The sequence below is a fragment of the Engystomops pustulosus genome, chromosome 1 (assembly GCF_040894005.1).
Source record: "Engystomops pustulosus chromosome 1, aEngPut4.maternal, whole genome shotgun sequence".
Classification (NCBI taxonomy): Eukaryota; Metazoa; Chordata; class Amphibia; order Anura; family Leptodactylidae; genus Engystomops; species Engystomops pustulosus.
Genome location: NC_092411.1, coordinates 13,962,083 through 13,981,268, shown reverse-complemented (window position 1 = coordinate 13,981,268; position 19,186 = coordinate 13,962,083). Strand labels below are relative to the sequence as shown.

Sequence of the window (19,186 nt, the reverse complement as noted above, 5' to 3'; positions counted from 1 at the left end):
AACTGTCTAAAATGAAAACAACATACCAGACATAAGATATGGAAGTAATAAAATGTATCAAATGTTTCAATTATTTATTTTTGGCATAGAAAATTTATTTAAGAAACTTTGGCAGCCTTTAGATTTTGGTTCTTTGTTTATCATTAAAAGGGGGCTATTAGTTCTGTTTTGCATGAAAGGGGGCGTGACTGGCGTCGAAGGTTATGGTTTAAAGGGAACCTGTCACCAGAGACCTCATTTTTACGAATGACAGGTTAGAGAAGCCCATTACAACTGCAGTGCAAATATTCTGCTTTCTCCAAGCATTCACATTACAATATGGCTGTGTTATAACTTGCCTTGCACCCTGACAAAATCCTCTTTGTTGTCCCTGGGGTTGGGCTTTGGTTTGGATGCAGTTCTTAAACCAACCTGTGACCTGGGTTGCAGACTCCTCAGCTCAGGGTGCTCCTGTACAGCTCCACGCTCCTGCTCCTTCACAGAGCTCATGGCCCAGTGAGCTGACATCAGTGGGGGTGGGAGGAGCTGTACAGGAGCACAAAGGTGGGGGCCGAAAGCTGAGGAGTTTGCAGCACAGACAAGTCACATGTTGTTTTGTGAAATGCATCCAAACCAAAGCCCAACCCCTGGGACTACACAAATGATTCTGTCAGGGTGCAAGGTAAGTTATAACACACAATTATATTGTAATACAAATGCTTGGAGAAAGCAGAAAGACTTATGTGCACTGCAGCTGTAATTGGCTTCTGTAACCTGTCCTTAGTGAAAATAAGATTAATTTCTCCTGATTTTTCTAGACTTCTACTTGCTGTTTTATAATTGTCCTGTAAAAGGAATCTTTATTGTTTACTTCCTGTAGATGTACCACTATCTATGTTCATGTGATGTCACACAGGGGCAAGGCTCGTTATAACACACACACAGTGTAATCAGAGCTGTATGTAATAACGAGCCGTGCACCTCTGTGACCTCACATGACCATGGACTGGTGTTTATCTACGGGAATTAAACAGTGAAGCTTCCTGTTGCTTGACAGCAAGCAGAGATCTAGAAAACTGTAAAGTATTGATACAGAAAGTATATTGGAAAATTGAATAACTTTTTACTATACAAACAATAATATTATTTGTTGTAATGCACTTAAAGTGGACCTCCCCTTTAATTCTACTCCGGACATGATCTGGCGTCACATTGCCAAGTCGCATGCCGGACGATGGATATACAAGGAGGCCGGAGCCTCTAGATGTAGCCAATTGGGGATTGGGGGGGGGAGTGTTTGAATCACAAGTTTGTTAAATTTGATACATTTTAAAACATGAAGGTTTAGTCCTGTCCTGAGCTGTAACTCCAGTTTTTACACATCTTCCCATATTGGATTGAGATTGCAACAAGTTTCGCAACTTTTCGCAAAGTCTGAGAAGTTAGCCACACCTCACTTTTGTAAAAGTAGAAAAGTTGCATAAAAATGGCAAATAAACCAAAAATAATTTACCATAATAGAAATATTTCATAACAAACATTAACAATACTGTAAATACAATGTATAGCGTATACGCATTTTTTCTAGGTGTTTTTATATATAGTAAAGTTTCTCAATGCTTCCTTGAATTTGTGTTGGTGCAAAACAAACTTTTTATTGTTGGTTGTTTTAATAAGCGATGGTAACGATTTTACAGTCCATTAGCTGCCTAGCAACAGCAGTATGGCCGCCTGCCATGGAAGATTATGAGGCAGCAATAATCTGGTGCGGTGACTGTGTCGCTTCTGTGGGATGATTTCTCGGAATATAAACGAGTCATTGTATGTAGCGGCCTTCATGGAAAACTGAGGGGCAGTGCAGAGCGTGGCTGCAGGTGGATGCTAGAGTATGGCTGCAGGTGCGTGCTAGAGTATGGGGGATGGCCAGTCCATGGCTGCAGGTGGATGCTAGAGTATGGCTGCAGGTGCGTGCTAGAGTATGGGGGATGGCCAGTCCATGGCTGCAGGTGGATGCTAGAGTATGTGGGGGCCAGTCCATGGCTGCAGATGGATGCTAGGGTATGGGTGGCCAGTCCATGGCTGCAGGTGGATGCTAGAGTATGGGGGGGGGCAGTCCATGGCTGCAGGTGGATGCTAGAGTATGGCTGCAGGTGCGTGCTAGAGTATGGGGGATGGCCAGTCCATGGCTGCAGGTGGATGCTAGAGTATGTGGGGGCCAGTCCATGGCTGCAGATGGATGCTAGGGTATGGGTGGCCAGTCCATGGCTGCAGGTGGATGCTAGAGTATGGGGGGGGGGGGGCAGTCCATGGCTGCAGGTGGATGCTAGAGTATGGGGGGGGATCAGTCAATGGCTGCAGGTGCATGCTAGAGTATGGGGGGGCAGTCCATGGCTGCAGGTGCATGCTAGAGTATGGGGGGGGGGGGGCAGTCCATGGCTGCAGGTGGATGCTAGAGTATGGGGGGGGATCAGTCAATGGCTGCAGGTGCATGCTAGAGTATGGGGGGGCAGTCCATGGCTGCAGGTGCATGCTAGAGTATGGGTGGCCAGTCCATGGCTGCAGGTGGATGCTAGGGTATGGGTGGCCAGTCCATGGCTGCAGGTGCATGCTAGAGTATCCATAGAAATGAATGTGATTGGGCTGTGACACGCCCCTGTGTGCTTTCATTCCGCTAACGCAATCAAAGTGGTGCGTGTGACCGCACCCTAAAGCTTAATTTTGTCCATTCCTGTGTAGTGAAAGCTACTGCTGTTCTAGGATATTAACAGGGTCTGGAATATCTGAAACAAGGTGCATTTCTGATATTAGAAAAGTTTTTTTTTTCATTGTAACTTCTAGATAAATATATGAAGTATTGGATTGACCTTCCTACTTGTCCTCCTCCAATCAGAACATCTCCCTCCCTTCCTGTTATGGACTTTTCTCCAATCTCTGTATGTTTTCCTGATTCATAGTGGAGTGAGTGACTATTGCACCTCAGTGACGCCATCGCCAGGTTACTGAGCTATGTAACATTTTATGATGCTTCTTAACCGTCAAAACAGACATATAAATGGCGTCGGATGTACAGTAACCGCCTCATAAATATTCCATGTTTTGATAAACAAAGCTCCGTCATTGTGTGATGGAACATTGTTCTTTGTTCTTGAAGATCTCTACATCTATTGCCATCCACTGACATGAAGCAGTCAGGTTTACGTTACCGGTAAATGGTTTTGATTTGTATATAACTGAGAAGTTCTGACCATTTGTAGGAACTCTGCTTGCTGTTAGTGAATCCTAGCCAACTCGGTACTCTCAGCTGATGGTTTAAACCGTATTCTGTACTCCATATACACAGATACACTTTTGCACAAATATCTCTCTCTCCTGGTTTGTTACAATTTATCAGTCTGGGGTCCAGGCTGTTTAGCTCACAGAGCATTGTCTAGACTGGATACAATTGTCTCCACTTCTCCACTGAGAGCAGGACTATCTATGTACAGGGTCACTGTCTGCGAATGGAAACCATTTTATCCAGTCTAGACAATGCTCTGTGAGCTAAACACATTGGCAGCAGCTGTACAGATGGCTCTCCTGGTTTGTTACAATGTATCAGGCAGGAGTCTAGGCTGTTTAGCTCACAGAGCATTGTCTAAACTGGATACAATTGTCTCCACTTCTCAGCTGAGAGCAGGACAAGCTGTGTACAGGGTCACTGCCTCTGAACGTAGGTAGAATCATGAATGTCGCTAGATACTTTAAATTGCAAAGAATGAAAGACCTAAAGCATATATTTAAGGGAACCTGTCATCAGGAGCCCTTCTTCTGGCTCTCCCATGTCCCCATAGAGAATAGTGTGCACATTACCGAAGTGTTTTTATAATAAAAACTGGATTTTTCAAATAAAAAAAAGTTTCCTTCTGCAGAGCTGTGTCCCATGGGAGTGGCCAGTGAGGAGCGCCCTCCACCCATCCACTTTTGGGAAACTGCTCTGCCATGCATCTTTTTCAAATAGGAGAGATTTGGACATATTTTTTAAAATTTGAAATGGACTCCTGACAGAGCAGTTACCCGAGGGTGGTAGTGGTGGGGGGACAGCTTCCCATTGGCCACCCCCATGGGACACAGCTCTGCAGATTCCGGTGCAGGCCATTCTGATGTGACACGAGACACTGCTCTGCAGAGAGAGAGGTAGATTTTCATCTAAAATTACGGTTTTATTATAAAAAACACTTTGTCAATGTGCACACTATTGCACAATGTTCTCTATAGGGAAGCCAAGAAAAGGGCTCCTGATGGCGGGTTCCCTTTGAAGTATTTGAATCCTTCTTCATTTTCTATAAAACCAGAGAATCTCTTAAATGGCCATTGATACATTGTATCTCTTTAGTGTCTTGTTCCTGTTACTTTTCTTACAATCTAATAACCTCCTCCCTCCTTTTTCTTAGGAGGAATCTCGTATCCTCAGAGTGAAGATTGTATCTGGCATTGACTTGGCAAAGAAGGACATCTTCGGAGCAAGGTAATGGCTGAGAAATACTGAACAAACAATGTCCTAGGATTGTGTGTGTTTACACTGATGGGTGGAGAACTGGGTGTGCGGTGGTCAAGGTAAAATCCCAGGTCACTGTCGCCTCCTCCTTGTATCAGGGGAAGAATTTACAAGAATTAGACAAGGTCAACTACACCCTCATATCATACGGAAGGGGCTGTGACTGTCATGGTAACATGCGGGCTCTGGGCGGGGCTGGATATTCATGTTCCACTTACTAGAACCTGTGAGAATCTATATGGTCTTGTGCCTACAAGCGGCTGTGATTGGTAGAGCAATGAGCGTCCATCTACTTCATATAATATTGTATGCAGCTCCTATGCTGGCTAATGTGTTTTCATAGTTACAATGTAATAATAATAATTCTGTATTTATATAGCGCACACAGATTATGCAGCGCTGCAGAAAGCATGACAAATCAGTCCCTGTCCCTAATGGGGCTCACAATCTAATCAACCACCAGTATGTTTTGGAGTGTGGGAGGAAACCAGAGGAAACCCATGCAAACACGGAGAGAACATACAAACTCTTTGCAGATGTTGACCTGGGTGGGATGTATAATCAAACCCTGTATAGTTGATCATGATGTCCTCCATATACCTCCTCTTTAACTGTATAGGGAGAAAAGGGACTGAGCGATTTTTAACATATAATTGCCGGATCTGACTACACACAAGTGCATTTGTAGTCTGTTACCAGAGAGATGCATTGGAATGCAGAGAAGATGTAAACACAAAACAACAAGACTACTTTAAAGGGATTTTTGGGGGGACCTAGTAATAATACATGGTCACGGGCCATAATTATTTCCAGAACCACATCTTAAGGGCATCTGACAATGGATCAGGAGTATACATTTCCAGCTTTCTTTTAGCCTCTCTGACGTCCTCACCGGTGCGCTGGCTTTTTAGCAACTTTAAACGGTGGCTCAGCGGTTAGCACTATAGCCTTGCAGCGCTGGGGTTCAAGTCCCAGGTCAACATCTGCAAAGAGTTTGTATGTTCTCTCTGTGTTTGTGTGGGTTTCCTCCGGGTCCTCTGGTTTCCTCCCACACACCAAAACTTACTGGTATATTGATTAGATTGTGAGCCCCCATTGGGGACAGGAACTGATGTGACAAGTTCTGTGCAGTGCTACGTAATCTGTGTGCGCTATATAAATAAAGGAATTATTATTATTATTGTTGTTATTTAATTTTTATTTTAGTAATTGTTGTTTTATTATTTTCTTATTTGTTGTTGTTGTTTTTATTATTAGCGTTGGTATAACTTTAGACATCTCTGCAAGGGCATAAATGAGGAACATAACAGGACTATGGACCTATTATCAGAACCTGACCAGTTGTGATTGTAGACACATCAGTTTGTGATGTACAGCCTTACTGTTCATACATTATTATTCTTAGAAAAAAATTATTTTAGACCTGTAGATGACCCCCTTTAATCCAAATTTTATTTGCATATATGATTATTTTCAAAAAGATACATTTTAATATATCTGCTGTTGCATAAGTCGTCCTTCCCTTTTTATACTGAAAGTGTTTGATCTCTCTGGTGTAGAACATACGGACCTGTAGCTGCGTTCTCTGGGCCTGATCTTAGCTACTTGTACTTCTCACCTGCTGCTGCTGCTGCTGCTGCTGCTGCTCTTGTGGTGTAGAGCGGATGGCGACTTTAAAATTTAATTTGTTTTCATCTGGCTGGATATTCAAGCATAAAATCCGTAATTGCACAGAGCGGCCGGAGGAACGCTGCGGATGATGTGGCTGAATATACGGTCGCCCCGTGTCTTGTAATCAGCAGTATAGATGGTGGCAGCCCCTGCAGGCTCCATGATTTGCGCGCTCTCCATTGTACACTATAAGGTCTGCACATAAAAGATCTCTCCCTCTTCTCTTATTTTTTTAACTTTTGCGGAGCTGATGTGAATGTGGAATATGACTGTAATGTCCCTGGGCCAGGATAATGAATGAATGTGTGCGCTATTATTTACATGTGTAATCCTGATGACTAGTTAATAAATCCTGCGTAATGCGCGTGCCACAGTATTAATCACAAGCCCGCTGTCTAATGTAAATAGAGGCGATGATGGAGTTCATTACCACGGAGAGAGGGCGATAGGCGGCGCTTTTATGGATAGATGATGAGGTCCTCGTTATAGCAGCTGCTTACAGATTGCGGTGGGATCAGTGATTACTATTACAGTATTTTTCGGACTATAAGGCGCACCAGATTATAAGGCGCACCATCAGTAAATGCCTGCTAAAACGTCTAGGTTCATATATAAGGTGCACCTGATTATAAGGATGAATGACCAGCAGGTGGCAGACCTGTGCACAGTTCAAGGCAGCTGTTGTCTGTAAGTACGGTTCATACAAAAGGCGCACTGGGCTATAAGGCGCACCTTTGATTTCTGAGAAAAATCAAAGGATTTTTTTGGTGCGCCTTAGTCTGAAAAAATACGGTACTACTATGTCCAGTATTATTAAAGGGGCGTTCCGATTTCAGCAAATGAAAGTTATTGTTTACATAATGAAAAGTTATTTATTTTCCAAAATATTTTCTATATCAATTCCTCACGGTTTTCTAGATCTCTGCTTGCTGTCATTCTATAGAAAGCTTCTATGGTTACTTCCAGTGGACGGAAATCTGACCATGGTCACACAGGTGCACGGCTCGTTATGTCACAGAGTAATCAGAGCTGTGCGATTTAAAGGGTGACAGATTTCTATTCACTGGAAGTAAACATAGAAGCTTTCTATAGAATGACAGCAAGCAGAGATCTAGAAAACTGCGAGGAATTGATGCAGAAAGTTTATTGGAAAATCGTATAACTTTTCATAATGCAAACAATATTTATTTGCTAAAATAGCAATAACCCTTTTAACTGTGTTTGAAATATTAAATTCTTCTTCCTTCTTGCCTCTCGCCCCTCTCGCCCCCATCACGCTCGTTACATGGCATATGCTCAGTGGTGTAACTATAAAGGTAGCACTTGCAATTGGACCTATAAATCAGGGAGGCCCATAATTCTCTCAGCAACACTTTTTTATTGCCTTTTAAATCCAGTAATTTAAGCATTGTAAATCCTTCCAATTTGCTCTGTGCCCTGCAATCTATGACTCAAACTACAAAATGTAAATGTGCTCTACCAATAGGATATCATTAACATTTTGGGTTCAGAATGAGCACTACTTCAGTATATAGTCAAGTAACTGAGGCTATGGAGAAATGTGCAGCTGGAAGTTTTACAGTGTTCTCCTATTACTCCATTCACACTAGATTCAGAATAGACATCACTGGGTATAAATGCACGCTGTGTTCAGATTGTAAACATAGTTAAGATGCTGTATCTAACCTGAGCAGCCACCTTACAAAGAGCTGAGCTGCTGTATCTAAGCTGCCATTATATAGACATCCACCTTATGCACATCTGAGCTGCTGTATCTCAGCTGCCGTTAGAAAACATGTTTCATTTTCTACCTCCGTAACCTCATGAAGCCCAGAGCCCCTGAGGCTCATTTGCATAATTTTAAAAGCCTTTAAAAAAAACAAGGAATAAGAACCTAATAGAAGAGCTGATCCTGCCAGTGGGGGCACACACCAGTATGTCAGTGTGCTGGGTGCACAATCCTTCATCCTGGTGGTAGATCCACCATCCAAACATCCAGCAGAATTTATAAATGTTCCTCCGGGTTATATTACACTATTGTTATGAAATACATGGTTATTTATTCCAACAGGGACTCGGGTTGATGAGATTTAAGATTTGCTTTTATTAACTTTTAAAATAGATTACATTACTTATTACTTTTTGTTAATTTAATTACAAGCCCACAGATCAGGGGTCATTCTGCGAGAGTCACATTATCTAAAGCTGTAGCAATGAGCCTGCCCTATATTGGTCATATGGTAATATATGGGCACCCTAATTACAGGGTCCCTCTTTCTGACCCTGACCATAGGGGGGGGGGGCGTCCCCGCAGACCAGAGCCCTGACCATGGGGGGGGGGCAGACCAGAGCCCTGACCATGGGGGGTGGGGGGCGTCCCCGCAGACCAGAGCCCTGACCATAGGGGGGGGCGTCCCCGCAGACCAGAGCCCTGACCATAGGGGGGAGCGTCCCCGCAGACCAGAGCCCTGACCATAGGGGGGAGCGTCCCCGCAGACCAGAGCCCTGACCATAGGGGGGAGCGTCCCCGCAGACCAGAGCCCTGACCATAGGGGGGAGCGTCCCCGCAGACCAGAGCCCTGACCATAGGGGGGAGCGTCCCCGCAGACCAGGGCCCTGACCATAGGGGGGAGCGTCCCTGCAGACCAGAGCCCTGACCATAGGGGGGGTGTCCCTGCAGACCAGAGCCCTGACCATAGGGGGGGTGTCCCCGCAGACCAGAGCCCTGACCATAGGGGGGGTGTCCCCGCAGACCAGAGCCCTGACCATAGGGGGGAGCGTCCCCGCAGACCAGAGCCCTGACCATAGGGGGGAGCGTCCCCGCAGACCAGAGCCCTGACCATAGGGGGGAGCGTCCCCGCAGACCAGAGCCCTGACCATAGGGGGGAGCGTCCCCGCAGACCAGAGCCCTGACCATAGGGGGGAGCGTCCCCGCAGACCAGAGCCCTGACCATAGGGGGGAGCGTCCCCGCAGACCAGAGCCCTGACCATAGGGGGGAGCGTCCCCGCAGACCAGAGCCCTGACCATAGGGGGGAGCGTCCCCGCAGACCAGAGCCCTGACCATAGGGGGGAGCGTCCCCGCAGACCAGAGCCCTGACCATAGGGGGGAGCGTCCCCGCAGACCAGAGCCCTGACCATAGGGGGGAGCGTCCCCGCAGACCAGAGCCCTGACCATAGGGGGGAGCGTCCCCGCAGACCAGAGCCCTGACCATAGGGGGGAGCGTCCCCGCAGACCAGAGCCCTGACCATAGGGGGGAGCGTCCCCGCAGACCAGAGCCCTGACCATAGGGGGAGCGTCCCCGCAGACCAGAGCCCTGACCATAGGGGGGAGCGTCCCCGCAGACCAGAGCCCTGACCATAGGGGGGAGCGTCCCCGCAGACCAGAGCCCTGACCATAGGGGGGGGGGGGGCGTAGTTTCCCACAAAGCTTTGTTCTCCCGGCTGCATTCTTCACAGGGTCCGGTATCTGTATGAGTCACATCATTACTATTTACTGAGAAACCAGTAGAACCAGAACGATGGAGGAGATTAGGTTTATATAATGGGTCAGGTACAAAATCGTCACACTGGAAGTTAATACAACTCTATCCAAATTTTATGTTTTCCATTGGTTAACCCCTTAATAGGCATCATTATGCCAGTGTAGTAGCACTCGGGTGGCGCCCTCTCTCCCGGTGGGGCGCGGCGCTCTGGCACCCTCTCTCCCGGTGGGGCGCGGCGCTCTGGCACCCTCTCTCCCGGTGGGGCGCGGCGCTCTGGCACCCTCTCTCCCGGTGGGGCACGGCGTTCTGGCGCCCTCTCTCCCGGTGGGGCGCGGCGCTCTGGCACCCTCTCTCCCGGTGGGCAAGATGTTTTGGATTTTTATTTGCCTTGCTCCTATAGGCCCTACTACACAGTGAACGGAAAATTATGAAATAATATCCACCCCCACAGTAAATTAATTTCTGATCTGTTTCTCCGCACCCCCGCAGGTCATTGGGTTCAGTGTCGGGTCCACACAGGTGACCCGTGGTGGTGAATGTCTCTTCTCATCTCTGATATTAATGATGGTTTTGGCCCCATCAGAAGTCGCCAGGTCTGCGGAGCGTGAAGTAGATGGATAATGAGAGTTGTGCTTCATTATCGCTCTCCGTCACCACATCGCTAAGTGCAACAGTCAGAGGCCGAGATCCGATTAGGGGCAATTAGGGTTTTATTAGGATTTTGCGCTCTCCCCGATGAGCTTGAGGGGGGCTTGCTCTATTAGAAGCCTGGCTGTTTCTCATTTTTCGTTTTCTTCTCTGTTACCCCTTGAAGCGTGACTGTACAGCCGCCACCATGGATTCATGATAAGACAAGTAATTCTGTCACGTAGGAACAATCAAGGTCTGCCCCAATGAAACTATATTCCTTTTCCTTTCAAAAGCTCAGGAATAAACCTGCAATTAAATTATCACTACTCAGTGACCTACATGAAATTGTGTCCTTATATCAATATTCAAAATGGACCCCCCATCCCCCTAATTCCTTATGTTTTATGTCCTGAGCCGTAAATCCAGGAGTTGTATTTACTCCTTTTCTCCATGATGCAATATCATTGTAATTTTTGTAAATTTTTTTTGTAGAATTTGTGTGTGCACATCATTTTGCATGTACACAGCCACCACTAGAGGGCGCTAAATGTACACTGAAATCAATACTCATTGAATGTAAAAAGGTTTTTGTCCTTAATAGTATGACTTTTGGGTTGTGGAAGAGGCTGCATGGTCTAATAGTATCTCCTGTCCTTATTAAAGGATGAGTCTACATAGTTTTAGGCTTTTATCTACAAAGAGGAGAAAGTATTGGTTCTTTTTGTTTCTTTGTTTGAGCTTTGCAGACTCTGCACCAGCAGGGGGCGCTTATAACTTCTTCACTCTACTTACAAGTCCAAATGCATCTGTGGATGTGACTGCACTCAGGGTAAGGAAGTCATTTCCTGTTAAATGAAGATTTATTCTTCAAAGGGAATCTATTTTTAGCAGTTGCATCAGATTAGTGCATCTCTATGGAGATTCCCTTCCCATTTTTATTTTCTCTACCCTCATGGCTATTGGATGATACTTGCCTCTTTTTGCCTTTACCCACCAGACTCCGGCTCTGAGTATTCCTGCATTTTTTAAAGCTATGATTTTACACTCCCCTTGCATATAATTTCTATCACACTTCTGTTTTTCTCCACTAGAGGGCAGCGCATCCTAGAAAGATTTGGTCAATATTGTGCTGCGATGTAATTGGTGGAAAATTTTAGTTTTAATGCTATAATTTTGTTTTGTAATTGGATTTCTTCAGATTGGATCTAGAATTGGATTTTACGGATCTGCAAATCTAATGGATGGCATGTAATAGCTGAGGAAAATGTTACAATATGTTCCTTTTAATTAGTCTTGGGTATATGAGCAATACGATACAATGGGTGTGATCAGAGGAAATGATCCCTAGGGGGAAGCTCTTTCTCCAGGGTCACCTCCTAATAGGGTTATCCTCTTGGTGCTGGACCCTAGGTCCTCCAGAGAATCTTCACTAATCGGGCATTGCCAACCCTTCCTGTTCTAGGATTTACAGGGCGGGGGGTAGGATGACAACCTCTGATACGCAGTCAAGCTTGGGACAATCCCTTTTAAAGAAAATCTATCACAATCCATCCTGATAAACCAGGGACATTACTCATAGATCCAGGCACCGGGACTGTGGGAATCTTCTTATATTTATGATCCATGGCCTCCTTCCTTTTAAAATCAACTTTTATAATTATTCTAAGAAGCCAGATTGGATCCTGGAGGTGTTACCAGAGCCCCTCCATGCTGCAGCTTCACAGGCTGTTGACTCTTCCCTCTGTGAGATTGCACCAGACAGAGGGAGGGGGGAGTGCTAAAGGATGGGAAAGGGGAAAAAAAAAGTGTAACATCCGGTTTACCTGCTGCGAGGAGGTACTCTGGTAACGCCCTTCGCATCATTTTAAAAGTTGATTTTAGAAGGAAGGAGGCCATGGATAACAAATATAAGAAGATACCACAGTCCCGGTGCCTGGATCTATGAGTAATGTCCCTGGGTTATCAGGATGGATTGTGATGGGACATGGTATATCCTTATATCTTAAAGGGTTTGTCCTCTTAGGTGACCTCCATTAGTGTTGTTAAAGAGAGAGGCTTCAGAGTCATATTTTTACTCCATCTTCCTGATGTCACTCATCTTTCCTGGAAACCTATAAAATCATTGACTAGATTTTTGTAAAAAACGTTATTTTATTATTCTGTCTGATCACTAGGGGGCAGCGTGGAGCCATAGACCTGGTGAGGACAGTGCAACCAAATTGTGCAAGGACTAGAATTTTGTTGTCAGATTTATTCATGTTTTAGATTTAGACAATGTAAACGGAGACTAGACAAAAAAATGCGCCAGACCTGTCGCAGTGCCCGATGAGAGATGATAAATCGAGTGTGATTGGTCGTTGTATTGTTTATGCTACTTGCCTTTTTATTTGCAATGCGGTTACAATGTTGCACTTTTGGTGGAATTTGAAGCTTTTCCATATTTATAGCTGCTGGAAGGTGAAGGAGACTGACTGCAAATCTTATTCATTTTTATCAGGGGGAAGGAGACTGACTTTGAAACTTCCTGTAAATTATTAGACAGATTTATCACAGCTTGTATGACTGAAAACAGATGCAGACTCTGGGAATTGCGTCTTCTACCCCTTGTATACTTGAGGGCTAAGGCGCTTTTCTGCACCAGGTCAGATGGCATGGAAGCGCAGCAGCCCCTCGGTTTTATGATGAAGCCTGAGCCTCCTGATTTGGCAAGCTCTGGGTCGGGGCCAGCATCATACACTGGCACAATTAGCGCCAGCCTATGATAAATGTGTCTCTTTATGTGTGGCTGCCAGATGTGGAAGGTGACTGACTAACTGGGAATATTACTAAGTACTGTGGCATAATAGCTGGTAGAGAGGGAAGCGGCATACTTGGAATCTTACTGTAGAGAATGCTTATGGCTTCAAGTGAGAGAAGTAGAGAGACTGGGAGATAAACATTGGATATGAATATGCTAGGTGCCAGGTGAAGACAATTTTTGATTTGCTTTAAAAAAAAAAATGGTTTAATATGAACCCCAAAATTGTGCTATTAAAAACAATATTTGTGCCGCAAGCATAAGGAGATCTGGATATTTACTGTGGACTGTAAGTGTAGCTGCCAGAGGGGGAAGGAGACAGACTGGGAATCTTTCTGCACTATACTTATAGCTGCCTAATGCAGGAGGAGTCTGACTTGGAAACATAATGGTTGTAATGGGAGTTCTGGCTCACGTTTGGGGGACAGGTATGAACATTGGCACATCGTGCACCATTGTTCGAGCTTCCCATGGGCGCTAGAGATTTCTGAGAATTTATGAGAGGTGTGGCCGAAGTGATCTATGCCAGGACACCTCGTGCCTCTTACTGTAGTGCATAGTCGGCCACATCTTGCCACATTCACCTGGTAATTGGGGGGGGGACTAGCCGGACCCTCTGTGATCGCTGCTTCTTGACAAATCCATCATCTACAATGTAACATTTTGCGTTCCTTCTCGTCCTCGGAGTTTCTTTTGAATTCGGCGTTCGGAATTCTTGGAAAAGCTTTTGTTCTCTGCGATATAATTGCTGATAATTAAATTTCTGGAAGTTATTTTCTGCTCTGACGTTTGTATATTTGTATTTTTCTCAGAAAAGAAAAACTTGACAGATAAACAATTCTTATACCCTATTCACCGGCTTCAGGTTTTATCGAGATTATCCCAACATATTACACTACAGGTATCGGTGTCTCGGTCATGTGATGTACACACGGGTGTAATACACGGTACACTACAGGTATCGGTGTCCCCGGTCATGTGATGTACACACGGGTGTAATACACGGTACACTACAGGTATCGGTGTCTCGGTCATGTGATGTACACACGGGTGTAATACACGTTACACTACAGGTATCGGTGTCCCGGTCATGTGATGTACACACGGGTGTAATACACGTTACACTACAGGTATCAGTGTCCCCGGTCATGTGATGTACACACGGGTGTAATACACGTTACACTACAGGTATCAGTGTCCCCGGTCATGTGATGTACACACGGGTGTAATACACGTTACACTACAGGTATCAGTGTCCCCGGTCATGTGATGTACACACGGGTGTAATACACGTTACACTACAGGTATCAGGGTCCCGGTAATACACGTTACACTACAGGTATCGGTGTCCCGGTCATGTGATGTACACACGGGTGTAATACACGTTACACTACAGGTATCAGTGTCCCGGTCATGTGATGTACACACGGGTGTAATACACGGTACACTACAGGTATCGGTGTCTCGGTCATGTGATGTACACACGGGTGTAATACACGGTACACTACAGGTATCGGTGTCCCCGGTCATGTGATGTACACACGGGTGTCATACACGGTACACTACAGGTATCGGTGTCCCGGTCATGTGATGTACACACGGGTGTCATACACGGTACACTACAGGTATCGGTGTCCCGGTCATGTGATGTACACACGGGTGTAATACACGGTACACTACAGGTATCAGGGTCCCGGTCATGTGATGTACACACGGGTGTAATACACGTTACACTACAGGTATCGGTGTCCCGGGCATGTGATGTACACACGGGTGTAATACACGTTACACTACAGGTATCGGTGTCCCGGGCATGTGATGTACACACGGGTGTAATACACGTTACACTACAGGTATCAGGGTCCCGGTCATGTGATGTACACACGGGTGTAATACACGGTACACTACAGGTATCGGTGTCCCGGTCATGTGATGTACACACGGGTGTAATACACATTACACTACAGGTATCAGGGTCCCGGTCATGTGATGTACACACGGGTGTAATACACGTTACACTACAGGTATCAGGGTCCCGGTCATGTGATGTACACACGGGTGTAATACACGTTACACTACAGGTATCTGAACCAATGGATGTACACACGGGTGTAGGACGTGTTATATGGTATGTAATTAAATCTTGTTTTTAATCCATCAATATGTAATTTGTTTGTTCTTCCTCCGGTGGAAGAGATGATGGGAGCAGCGAGTGTTTACTTCCTCATGAGAGATTTACCCTTCAGGTCCTCTTCTACCTGAAATCATTTGCCAACCAGCAGCAGAGGCGACGGGCGGGAGCCCCAGATTCACTTGTAGATTTGGCTTCGGAGGTGGCATTTATCAGCGAGTGTTTGCTACTGGAAAGAGTCGCACAGTCTGATGCCGACTCAGCCAAGAGATTTCCAGATACACAATTTATTTTTGCAACAAGCACATCAGCGGGGGAAGGCCCAAAATATCAGCTATATACCAGCAGTCACAGGTTCATCAGAACAAAGGTCATCAAATGTATTCACCCAGGAGCAGTAATATAGTAGTTATATTATTATACATAGGTGGCAGTATTATAGTAGTTATATTCTTGTACATAGGGAGCAGTAATATAGTAGTTATATTATTATACATAGGTGGCAGTATTATAGTAGTTATATTCCTGTACATAGGGGGCAGTGTTATAGTAGTTATATCCCTGTACATAGGGGGCAGTATTATATTAGTTATATTCCTGTACATAGGGGGCAGTATTATAGTAGTTATATTCCTGTACATAGGGGGCAGTATTATAGTAGTTATATTCTTGTACATAGGGGGCAGTATTATAGTAGTTATATTCTTGTACATAGGGGCAGTATTATAGTAGTTATATTCTTGTACATAGGGGGCAGTATTATAGTAGTTATATTCTTGTACATAGGGGCAGTATTATAGTAGTTATATTCTTGTACATAGGGGGCAGTATTATAGTAGTTATATTATTATACATAGGTGGCAGTATTATAGTAGTTATATTCCTGTACATAGGGGGCAGTGTTATAGTAGTTATATCCCTGTACATAGGGGGCAGTATTATAGTAGTTATATTCTTGTACATAGGGGGCAGTATTATAGTAGTTATATTCTTGTACATAGGGGCAGTATTATAGTAGTTATATTCTTGTACATAGGGGGCAGTATTATAGTAGTTATATCCCTGTACATAGGGGGCAGTATTATAGTAGTTGTATTATTATACATAGGGGGCAGTATTATAGTAGTTATATTCTTGTACATAGGAGCAGTATTATAGTAGTTATATTCTTGTACATAGGGGGCAGTATTATAGTAGTTATATCCTTGTACATAGGGGGCAGTATTATAGTAGTTATATTCTTGTACATAGGAGCAGTATTATAGTAGTTATATTCTTGTACATAGGGGGCAGTATTATAGCAGTTATATTCCTGTACATAGGGAGCAGTATTATAGTAGTTATATTCTTGTACATAGGAGCAGTATTATAGTAGTTATATTCCTGTACATAGGGGGCAGTATTATAGTAGTTATATTCTTGTACATAGGGGGCAGTATTATAGTAGTTATATTCTTGTACATAGGGGGCAGTATTATAGTAGTTATATTCTTGTACATAGGGGGAGTATTATAGTAGTTATATTCTTGTACATAGGAGGGAGTATTATAGTAGTTATATTCTTGTACATAGGAGGCAGTATTATAGTAGTTATATTCTTGTACATAGGGGGCAGTATTATAGTAGTTATAGTCTTGTACATAGAGGGCAGTATTATAGTAGTTATATCCTTGTACATAGGGGGCAGCATTATAGTAGTTATATTCTTGTACATAGGGGGCAGTATTATAGTAGTTATATTCCTGTACATAGGAGCAGTATTATAGTAGTTATATTCTTGTACATAGGGGGCAGTATTATAGCAGTTATATTCCTGTACATAGGGAGCAGTATTATAGTAGTTATATTCTTGTACATAGGAGCAGTATTATAGTAGTTATATTCCTGTACATAGGGGGCAGTATTATAGTAGTTATATTCTTGTACATAGGGGGCAGTATTATAGTAGTTATATTCTTGTACATAGGGGGCAGTATTATAGTAGTTATATTCTTGTACATAGGGGGAGTATTATAGTAGTTATATTCTTGTACATAGGGGGCAGTATTATAGTAGTTATAGTCTTGTACATAGAGGGCAGTATTATAGTAGTTATATTCTTGTACATAGGAGCAGTATTATAGTAGTTATATTCTTGTACATAGGGGGCAGTATTATAGCAGTTATATTCCTGTACATAGGGAGCAGTATTATAGTAGTTATATTCTTGTAAATAGGAGCAGTATTATAGTAGTTATATTCCTGTACATAGGGGGCAGTATTATAGTAGTTATATTCTTGTACATAGGGGGCAGTATTATAGTAGTTATATTCTTGTACATAGGGGGCAGTATTATAGTAGTTATATTCTTGTACATAGGGGGAGTATTATAGTAGTTATATTCTTGTACATAGGAGGGAGTATTATAGTAGTTATATTCTTGTACATAGGAGGCAGTATTATAGTAGTTATATTCTTGTACATAGGGGGCAGTATTATAGTAGTTATAGTCTTGTACATAGAGGGCAGTATTATAGTAGTTATATTCTTGTACATAGGGGGCAGTATTATAGTAGTTATATTCTTGTACATAGGGAGCAGTATTATAGTTGTTATATTCTTGTACATAGGGGGCAGTATTATAGTTGTTATATTCTTGTACATAGGGGGCAGTATTATAGTTGTTATATTCTTGTACATAGGGGGCAGTATTATAGTAGTTATATTCTTGTACATAGGGGGCAGTATTATAGTAGTTATATTCTTGTACATAGGGGGCAGTATTATAGTAGTTATATTCTTGTACATAGGGGGCAGTATTATAGTAGTTATATTCCTGTACATAGGGGGCAGTATTATAGTAGTTATATTCTTGTACATAGGGGGCAGTATTATAGTAGTTATATTCTTGTACATATGGGGGCAGTATTATAGTAGTTATATTCTTGTACATATGGGGGCAGTATTATAGTTGTTATATTCTTGTACATAGGGGGCAGTATTATAGTTGTTATATTCTTGTACATAGGGGGCAGTATTATAGTAGTTATATTCTTGTACATAGGGGGCAGTATTATAGTAGTTATATTCTTGTACATAGGGGGCAGTATTATAGTAGTTATATTCTTGTACATAGGGGGCAGTATTATAGTAGTTATATTCCTGTACATAGGGGGCAGTATTATAGTAGTTATATTCTTGTACATAGGGGGCAGTATTATAGTAGTTATATTCTTGTACATATGGGGGCAGTATTATAGTAGTTATATTCTTGTACATAGGAGCAGTATTATAGTAGTTATATTCTTGTACATAGGGGGCAGTATTATAGCAGTTATATTCCTGTACATAGGGAGCAGTATTATAGTAGTTATATTCTTGTAAATAGGAGCAGTATTATAGTAGTTATATTCCTGTACATAGGGGGCAGTATTATAGTAGTTATATTCTTGTACATAGGGGGCAGTATTATAGTAGTTATATTCTTGTACATAGGGGGCAGTATTATAGTAGTTATATTCTTGTACATAGGGGGAGTATTATAGTAGTTATATTCTTGTACATAGGAGGGAGTATTATAGTAGTTATATTCTTGTACATAGGAGGCAGTATTATAGTAGTTATATTCTTGTACATAGGGGGCAGTATTATAGTAGTTATAGTCTTGTACATAGAGGGCAGTATTATAGTAGTTATATTCTTGTACATAGGGGGCAGTATTATAGTAGTTATATTCTTGTACATAGGGAGCAGTATTATAGTTGTTATATTCTTGTACATAGGGGGCAGTATTATAGTTGTTATATTCTTGTACATAGGGGGCAGTATTATAGTTGTTATATTCTTGTACATAGGGGGCAGTATTATAGTAGTTATATTCTTGTACATAGGGGGCAGTATTATAGTAGTTATATTCTTGTACATAGGGGGCAGTATTATAGTAGTTATATTCTTGTACATAGGGGGCAGTATTATAGTAGT

At 43.2% G+C, this 19,186-nt stretch overlaps 1 protein-coding gene across 4 annotated transcripts in view; it reads left to right on the top strand.

Annotated features, from left to right (window-relative positions):
• The window catches only part of NEDD4L (NEDD4 like E3 ubiquitin protein ligase), a 219,467-nt gene that overhangs the window by 70,448 nt on the left and 129,833 nt on the right, over nt 1-19,186 (top strand). For all 4 annotated transcript variants that reach the window (XM_072133630.1, XM_072133621.1, XM_072133613.1 and 1 more), the window contains exon 2: nt 4,410-4,483. In XM_072133630.1, the coding sequence (XP_071989731.1) occupies nt 4,410-4,483 (74 nt within the window). The remainder of the gene's footprint in view (nt 1-4,409; nt 4,484-19,186) is intronic.